This window comes from Triticum aestivum, chromosome 5A (assembly GCF_018294505.1).
Source record: "Triticum aestivum cultivar Chinese Spring chromosome 5A, IWGSC CS RefSeq v2.1, whole genome shotgun sequence".
Classification (NCBI taxonomy): Eukaryota; Viridiplantae; Streptophyta; class Magnoliopsida; order Poales; family Poaceae; genus Triticum; species Triticum aestivum.
The window spans coordinates 306,746,963-306,756,304 of NC_057806.1; the positions used below are offsets into that span (position 1 = coordinate 306,746,963).

At 46.2% G+C, this 9,342-nt stretch overlaps 1 protein-coding gene across 2 annotated transcripts; it reads left to right on the forward strand.

Annotated features, from left to right (window-relative positions):
- Positions 1 to 5,618: 5,618 nt before the first annotated feature.
- LOC123103059 (uncharacterized) lies at positions 5,619 to 9,104 on the forward strand. 2 transcript variants are annotated; one of them, XM_044524544.1, is made up of 4 exons: positions 5,619 to 6,001; positions 6,074 to 6,469; positions 6,877 to 7,141; positions 7,227 to 9,104. In XM_044524544.1, the coding sequence occupies exons 1-4, from the start codon at positions 5,973 to 5,975 to the stop codon at positions 8,757 to 8,759; spliced, it is 2,223 nt and encodes a 740-aa protein (XP_044380479.1). In that variant the 5' UTR covers positions 5,619 to 5,972; the 3' UTR covers positions 8,760 to 9,104. The 2 variants fall into 2 exon arrangements, with proteins under 2 accessions (XP_044380479.1, XP_044380480.1); XM_044524545.1 differs by lacking the exon at positions 5,619 to 6,001 and having other exon boundaries at positions 6,192 to 6,479.
- Positions 9,105 to 9,342: the final 238 nt, after the last annotated feature.

Consider the following 9,342-nt stretch of genomic DNA (forward strand, 5'->3'; position numbering starts at 1 on the left):
TTAAAAACATAGGGTCTATCCTACACCATTGTTATCCCAACAATATGCTCCCATTATTGTTGGCATCCTTGTCACATTAACAATGTCTGTGATCAAGAAAACAATACCATCAACAATATACTATGAGCTAGTCTCGAGGCCTGACTAGAAATGTTTCTGATGTTTATTATTCCACATATGCAATTAGGTTTTCTCTGAATCTCGCATTCACGAACTAACCCAATGCGAGCATATAATATAAATTTAATCATGAACATGGGAAATGGGCATTATTATTGCTCTAGGTCATATTACCAACAATATGCCCCTAGGCCAAAAACTAAAGAGTGCTCCCTCACCCTACACTCCGCTCGATCCACCCAACTGTCACTCATTATGATAGTGACACTTGTTGGTTTACCTCCATGCTCATCAGGGGAGAATATATATATGGAGAATGCTAGAAAGAGGGTGTCTGCTCCAATGGCACCCATGGCAGATCTTGAGCGACATGCACGTGTCTACGTACCCGAAGAAGCATTGAGTGTTTCCACATGGGGATGGACGCAATACAAGTAATTTATTTTTCTTTTAGAGCAAAGCTGTAAATTACGGTAATTTTGCTAGTGTATAAAAATTATAAAAAACATTGATGTATTTGTTGTCGCCGGGAAACTAGACTTAATATTGATTTGTTTTGGTTGAACTTTTTGAAACTATTTTTCTATTGGATCTACTATGTACGTCAAATGCTTCAGCTAAATATATTTTTACACATGTTTTCATTTTATTATTTGCATTAAATTAGAAGCACCGAAGATTTTGTAATTCAGCTTAATCGTACCAAGAAGGCTGTTGTTGTTGAATCAAGCCTTTCAATGGATGATGAACTCACATTCTTAACCATTTTCAACCCTAATTCCTGACTGCTTCTGTGTTGTTTTCTCTCTCGGCTTTGTCAACCATTCCTTTTGCTTTTTACCACTCCGACAAGGTTTTTACACTCCTTTCCATTTCCATTGGCATGCCATTTTCACTAGCAACTCATTCCATCCCATCATCTGGTTACCGACTCTGCCTAGAACTCCATTGACAATCAGCATTGCAATAAATCATTCATGCTCAAGTGAAAAGGTCTAATACCTTGGGTACAATATGATGCGTATAACAATGGATCCATGATGAGAGCATCTCAATATAGTAAGTGTTAGTAAAGTTTGTCATAAAGAATATGTGATGATGTGATAATAAAATGTCGAGAGATAACACTATTAGGGCATGGCCAATGCTCCACTCTGAACAGGTGCCCCGGCCCTCCAAGTCGGATTTAATGGTCCAGCCTACATAAAGATGTTTGCTTGCAGAGTGAAATGAGCGCCTGCAGAGGAGGCATCCTCTTCCCTATCAAAAACAGCTTCAACTCTCTTCTGGCCAATGCCCCAACAACCTTCCTCGCTTTAGCTCGCATGCGTTTGGGGAGGGGAGAGAGAGATGATGTGAAGAAGTGGACCTAGGGAGGCTGCAGCGTTGGGTCATTCTCATCTCATACGGTGGTTTCAGTCCAAAATTTCTATGTGAAAACTCGGGCGTTTGTATAGTGATGCCCCATTGTACATGCCCTTAGTATGTGTGCAACTAAGGCCCTATTTGTTTAAGCCCAAACAAACAGGACCTCGCACAAGCTTTATCTTTTAAAGATACATCGAGAGTTGGACACATCGGTAACCGCAAGCTTTAAGATACAAACATTTTTGTAATGATTTGAGGATTGCTCATCACATCTGCCACATGGTTTTCTATTCTCGCCAAAAAAACTTATTGATTGTTGAGTGATGATATGTTTTTTTACATCAATGTGGGTGATGATATGGTTTTTTTAGGACTAAGCTAAGCTTTATTGATCATAATCCACATGAAGTGGGATACAAGTCGGATTGTGAGGGTTGGCCAACCATACATGGCGCCCCACACCGAGAAAGAGTGCATGCTTAGCTAAGCTATGAGCTTCACCGTTTGAAGAACAGTTTTCAAAAACGAAATTACGAGTAAAATCCAAAGATCTAAGTTTAATTTATGTTATCACTGAACCATAGACTCCCTGGTTCCCAAGCTTGATGTCATCAACAACCTGCTTGCAATCGGACGCGACCATTATGTTGCCCTGGAGAAGATCTTCAGCCAAAGCAAGGCCTTCTCTGCATGCTATTGCCTCCAAAGTAGCCGGGTCGGTGATTCCTGGCAAAACCAAAGCCGAACTCCCCAGATAGTTACCCACTTGGTCCCGACAAACTGCCGCCACTGCTCCATGTCGGCTGTGGAAGACCGCGCCATCAACATGTATCTTCGAGAATCCAGCGGGGGGTGCTTTTGGCCTTGCATTTGTTGCTCTGTGCACCCGAGGGGCTTCCTGCAAATTGCTGGGGGGTTTTGCATGGATGAGCTCTAATTCTTTGATGAACCTGTTCACGAAAAGAGAGGTAGCCTGTGGGCTTTGTGTTAATCCTTCATGAATGTACTTTCGCCTGGCCGTCCAGATAGACCACAATGTGACCGCCACCCGAGTGAAACTGCTATGATTCAAAGACGCCATTAGAGTGAAGATCCATTGTTTCGCATTTGGTTCCGTTGCGGCAATCAATTGGTCCACCGTCTCACCATATTCTAGCGCCCAAACACATCTAGCCACCGAACACTCGAGCAGTGAGTGTCTCCATGAGTCACTCGAGCCACAGAAGCAACAAGAGGCGGTGGTAGACATATTGCGGTGAGCTCGTACGTCTTCTGTGGGGAGCGATTGTCTTGCTAAACGCCATAAAAACATTCTGATTTTTTCTGGTACCTGAACATGCCAGAGTTGCTTCCACGACTTTTCATCAGAATGCGCATTTGAGGTTCCTACTGCTCCTGGAAGCCATGCTCCCCTGCGGTTCCGTGTCGCCACCATCATTCTGTACACTGAGCGTACTGAAAACTAGCCGTTCCTCTCAAAGTGCCAAGCCCAGTAATCGTCAAAGTTGCGTGTGCAAATTGGGATCGCTAGGATTGCTTCAATATCCATAGGCATAAAAGTTTGCTCAACTTTCCGCATGTCCCATGACACCGTAGCTAAGTTGAAATAATCAGATGCTAGCCTTGGTGGGTTAGCAATTTTGCTTCCATATGACCGGAGCATCTCGTCCCTAGGTATCCAGTTATCCAACCATACATCCGTAGAGTTCCCATTACCAATGCGCTTAATCAGGCCTAGCTTCAGTATATCCACTCCTTTGATAGCTCTCCAAATTTGACTCAGACGGGAACCCAAATCTGCTTGCAAAATCGTTGATTGTGGGAAATACAAACTTTTTAGAATCCGGGCGCTCAAAGAGTTTGGCTGTTGCAGAATCCTCCAACCCTGCTTAGCAAGCATTGCAAGGTTAAAAAGTTCAAAGTCCTTGAAGCCCAAACCATTCATGGCCTTTGGTTGAGTCATCGCCTCCCACGATACCCAACTCGGCTTCCGGTGACCATCTTTGCTGCCCCACCAAAACTTCCTAATTATCATATTAAGATGTTCACAAAGCCCTCGCGGAAGCTTGAAGCAAGACATGGAAAACATAGGTATAGCTTGAGCAACTGATTTTACCAATACTTCCTTGCCTGCTGTAGAGAGTGTCTTTTCAATCCACCCTTGTATCTTGCTCCATAATCTATCTTTCAAAAACTTAAAAGCTCCGTTCTTTGAAGATCCCACATCAGAAGGCATGCCCAAAGATTTCTCATTTAGAGTTTCATTTGGAACTTGGAGGATCTGCTTTATCTCACCTCGAACACTTTCCGGAACACCCTTACTGAAAAATATTGATGATTTACCATAATTGATACGCTGTCTGGTGGCCTGACAGTAGATGTCCAAGACATGGTTAACCTCATCTGCTCCCCCACTATTTGCTTTGAAAAACAACAGGCTGTCATCTGCAAAAAGAAGATGGTTTACATGCGGCACCATGGCTGCCACTTGTATTCCAGCAAGATTTGATGACCCATCTCGAGATTTTAACAGGCACGAAAGGCCCTCTGCTACTAACAAAAACAAGTATGGGGAGATTGGGTCCCCCTGTCTGATGCCTCGTGAAGGAATAAACTGCTCCAATTTCTTACAATTAAACATTACCGAAAATTTCATTGATGTGACCATGCCCATAACAATATCCACCCACCTCTGTGTGAAGCCAAGTTTAATCATGATATCACGGAGATATTCCCACTCCACCCTATCGTATGCTTTCATCATGTCCAATTTCAGAGCACAATGCTGATTCTTTTTGGCCTTATTTCTCTTCATGAAGTGTAAGCATTCATAGGCCGCAATTATGTTATCGGTGATCAGCCTCCCCGGAACAAAAGCAGACTGCTCCGGAGATATAATATCAGGGAGTACCACCTTAAGCCTATTCGAGATCACTTTCGAAGCAATTTTATATAGGACATTGCAAAGACTAATAGGGCGGAATTGAGTTAGCTGGTTTGGATCTTTTACCTTGGGTATCAAAACTAACAAGGTCTCGTTGATGCCTTCTGTTGACTCATTGCCTTCAACTATGCTCAACATCATTTTTGTGACCTCTTCCCCACACACCCCCCAATGCCTCTGGAAGAAATGTGTGGGGAAGCCATCAGGACCCGGAGATTTCATGAGAAACATCTGAAACAGGGCGTCCTTGACCTCTTGCTGTGAATATGGAGCATTCAAGTGGGCATTCATATCCTCCGTTACCTTCCTGGGCACCGTGCCAATCACTCTCTCCATGTCCTGTACTCCCTCAGATATGTATAAGTTTTTATAAAAAGCATTTACCATGTCCTTCATCTCCCCCGTTTCCTCTGTTATACTGCCATCAGGCCGAAGTAGGGCTTTAATCTTATTCTTCCTCCTCCTTCTGCTAGCTCTAAGATGGAAGAAATAAGTGTTTGTCCCCGAGCGATAGCCATTCAGTCCTAGCCCGCTAGCGCCACAAAATCTCTTCTCGATGGTAAAGTTCCACCAATCTGTCCATTACCTTTGTCTCTAGATGTGTTGGCCCGGATCTACCTGGTTGTGAGCGCAAGGTATCTAGGTCCGATTTCAGCTTCTTTATCTCTGCCAAAACTGAGCCAAACTCCGTCCGGTCCCATGCGGTCAAGCCTTTAGAGAGGTTTTTGAGTTTCGCATGCAGCTCCCCTACTGTGACAGCGGAAGATTTATTCCAATTTTCATTCACGAAATCCAAGAAATTCAGGTGTCACTCCCACATAAGTTCATACTTGAACGATCGTGGTCGCACTGCAAAGGCATTGTCATCCGCCAATGTTAGGAGAATAGCTGCATGATCCGAGCTGGCAGTATTTTTGTGCTCTAGTTTTGCTGATGGAAATGCTAAAAACCAGGCAGGTGATGCTACACACCGATCCAACCTTATATGGGTAAAAATGCCCCCCGTGACTCTATTTTCAAACGTCCAAGGATTTCCATGATATCCAATGTCCGCTAAGCCACAAGTATCGAGTGCATCACGGAAGGCATCCATTTGGTGATGATATGGTTAATTTTGAAAACAAAGTGCACACAAATTTCAATACCTGGAAATGCTCTGAATAAGACGGGCATCGGCCCATCTAAGCTACCGGACCGGACCCAGCCACGAGCGTCGGTCGTTTTCTCCCGCAGCGACCCACCCCCGGCTGGACACCCGCAAACCCTCGTCGACTGTTCTCCGCCCGCCGACGAGGCGAACCACTTCGCCGCCGGCGTCTTGGCCCGCTGTCGGCGTTAGCTTCCGCCTCGGGTTCGCCTCCTAAGGCAGCGCCGCCAGTGGCCGTGCTGACTGCAGCGCAGAAGGCGTTCTGCTCCAACCCGGCGCCCCCCTACCGAGGACGCACTCCCAAACCCTCGCCGGCCGCTGTAACTTCTCTTTGCACCACATACCCCCTTCGTCCTTGTCTCCATCCATCTGCACTGAGAGCGAATTAGGGCAATGGAGTTCTCCGTCGAGGAGGAACCGAGGTTAGCACATGACATGGCATGAGTGATTCCTTTGCCTTTATTCCCCATGTTGCTTATTTCATTTTGGCACAGGTCGGGCGCGCCCCTGGCACTCGGGCTCGGGGAGGACGCCATGGAGGCGGTAAGGAGAGCTTTCCCGGGTCAGGATTTTGCTATTGATGTGGTGAACCGAGCTTTCGGTCGGCGGAATCCGGCGGAGCGCAGCCAACAAGATTCCTCTGCCTGTGGTATCAGTGGAGCATGTACATCGGAAAAGCCTATGGATTTGGAGCAGGTGGAGAACGCTGGGAAGAGCTGTGCGCAACAGGATCCCTCTGCCTCAGAAATGCAGTTGAGATCTCAGGAAGTGGAGCAAGCCGGTCAGCGCTGCGATGCCCCTCCCGCACCTGCAGACGTAGGCACTGAAGCCGGCGGGCCTCCCGCACCTGCAGACGTAGGCGCTGAAGCCGGCGGGGGCTGGAACCGCAGGTATGCCAAGGTTGACCTTGAGCCCGCTGCACATTCCATGTCCACTGGATATATTGTTCGTTGTTACTCGTTGTGGAACTACTTGTGGAAGGTCTCTGTGTTCTGTATTCTTCGGTATTACTGTTTATGTTTGTAAGTAGCAAAGTTGATTGGTTGCCACAAACCTTGATGCATATGAAGCCAGGAATACTATTGTATCCTATTTGTTCCGTATCTATCTGACGAATTGCTGCTCAACAAATATCAACAGGCCCACTTGGTTGCCCCCATCCCTAGTGGCTTGAATTCTTTTTAGAAAATTCGATGATGCACACTGATGTAGGATTCTATGGCATTGCAATGAGAAAGTGCTTAGTGCTGTATCAACATGCAACAAAGCCATAACTCTTGCTTCTTATTGGACTCAGGGTTAGGCGAGGCCGTATCCCAGATGAACGGGAACCGGATGCCCAGCGAGTAAGTGCGCTAGAGAAGGCATTGACTGGCTTTGCAGAGAGGCAGACTGATGTTGTTGTTAATCCAACAGTGGGGACCTGCTTCGATTCGATTACAGAGGCATATGATTTTTATAACCTCTATTCCTGGGAAATGGGGTTCGGTATAAGGTACGGCAAGAGCAGGCGGAATACAAAGGGAGGTAAATGCATGCAGGAAATTACTTGCGTTAATGCGGTAAGAATGCGTGTATTTTACTAGTCATCAGTTCCTCAATTGCAGTTGGTCCCGAAACATTATGCAGTGATTATGTTGCTTTCAGGGTAAACCAAATATGGGCGGGAAATCGCGCAGGTGCGAGTGCACAGCACTAATTAGGCTACTCAGAACTGATGACAATGGATGGTATGTCACCCAGCATAGGAAAGTGCATAACCATGCTTTTTCCACTACATATGGAAACAAGGTTCATTGGCCATCTCATAAGCATCTAGATAAGTACACCAGGGATTTGGTTCGTCAGTTAAGGCACAATAATGTTAATTTAGGCGTGTACGATACGATTGCTTCTTTTTTTGGGCGAATGGAGAATGTCCCTTTCAATAAGCGTTCGATCAGGACACTGTGTGGGGAAGTTATCCGTGAGCAAGCTGTTGACGATGCTAGGAAGACCATGGAGACAGCAGCTGCATCTGGAGAAAGACCAGAAAACCATACGGGGGAGGAGACGACATTCAACTGTATGGGCTTAGCCTCAACCACGGTTGGTTCCCCGAATATGCCGGTTGAGCCCCTGAGGTACCCTGAGCAGGACGATACACACAGCAATGCTGAGGCAGGCAGGCTGGCTGATCTGTTGTTAGCTTTTGGGGATTGTCACCTGGTGCTTAAAAGCTGCACCTATGATGATCTCATCAACTCCAACGGTACCATGTCGGGTCTGGAAGAGGCAGTGAAGGCTGTTACACCCCATCTTCAGCAGGGCATTTTTGGTGACCTGTGGTCCAGGGCCCACAATTCTGGAGGCGTCGTGTCAGCTCAGGTGCTGACCATCAAGGACCTGTTCAGATTCACGCGTTGGCTGACAACCACCACGGGCCAGCATAATCTGCGGTGCGTCCAGCAGCGTGCCAAGCTGGTCAATTCTGGGAAGGCTGTCTTAGAGCCCGAGCAGATAGCCCTCCTCCACCTTTATCAGGCTGAGAATGATGAATATTCAGTTAAGATGAACAAACTCCAGGGAGAAAGGGATGCGAAAATTGCCCAATATATGGCAAAAATTGATGAGGCCCGCAAGTCCTTCGAGGTCAGCATTCAAGCTGCAAAGCAGCACTACCCTGTGTCCGCCTCCTATGTCGCTCTGGATAGCAATGAACTCCGCGCGCAGTGCTGGACCATGTATCTCGCCCAATGTCGGAAGGAGGCGAAGGATCTGAACGCGAAGGCCTCAAACATCGTCGAGAAGTATGGGCCAGAGGTCATACAGCGTCACCTATTTGAATTTTGCAGCCAAGAGACAAACCGTCAGGCCCTCCTCAAGTATGCCCAGACCAAGGTCAATAACCTGAAAGAGGCAGGAGATGCCCGTGGAGAAGATACTCTTCATGACTACATGACGCTCCTTGATATTGAAAAGGCTTATGCGCTACTCGCCGCTGAAGAGCAAATAGCCAATTGCCCAGACACTTGTGGGGGCAGTGAGGATGCGGATCGCGGTAATATAAACAATATCATTGCAAGAGGTGAGGCTGCTGATGGTGCTCGAGGTGATGGACAAGATGGGGGTGAAGGTGCATCCGAAGGTCCTCCGAGGCAAAAGCGTCAAAGGAACGACCAAGACTATGTTTGGTGGTGACTCTTATAGCAGGTGATTCACGTTAATCGTAAGAGGATCGTGTGCATGATATGTTTCCTTACCTTGCAAGTTCAAGGTGGGATATGAGGTTCAAATTAGGTTGCAGGAGCATTCATGGGTTCTTAATATACCTCGCTGTGAGGTATATTAAAATTTGTACAATGGTTGCAGTACCATAAACATCCATGTCACGGAAGCTTTCGAGAGGCTGGTGTGGTGTAAGCTATAATTCAGTTGATGTCTTCCCAGGTTAACCTTTTCTAATAGTGACGGCAATCTGTTGGACGCTGACCAAATCAGGAAATACATTGTTACCTCTTTATAGTGCTGTCTGATTCATCATAACATAAATTTCTGTAGTGGGTTAAAAGTTTCTGCAAGAGTTAAATTTCTGTAGAGGGTTAAAAGTTTCTGCAAGAGTTAAATTTCTTGGCAAGATGCTCCAACGATTTGCATTTCATCGTTATCTTTTTGGGATTGAATTTGTGAGGTAGTTAGTGATCTCTCTTTTGTACACAAAATGAAGCTGGGGAGATCGGTGGAGAATGCTTACAAAATGTACCAAAACAGTGTTAAGATATAC

Excerpts from the sequence above, each read along its gene's own strand:
- LOC123103059 (XM_044524544.1), top strand. The coding sequence starts at position 5,973 with ATGGAGTTCTCCGTCGAGGAGGAACCGAG. Across the intron at positions 6,002-6,073 it reads TCCGTCGAGGAGGAACCGAG|GTCGGGCGCGCCCCTGGCAC; the intron begins GTTAGCACATGA and ends ATTTTGGCACAG. Across the intron at positions 7,142-7,226 it reads AAATTACTTGCGTTAATGCG|GGTAAACCAAATATGGGCGG; the intron begins GTAAGAATGCGT and ends TGTTGCTTTCAG.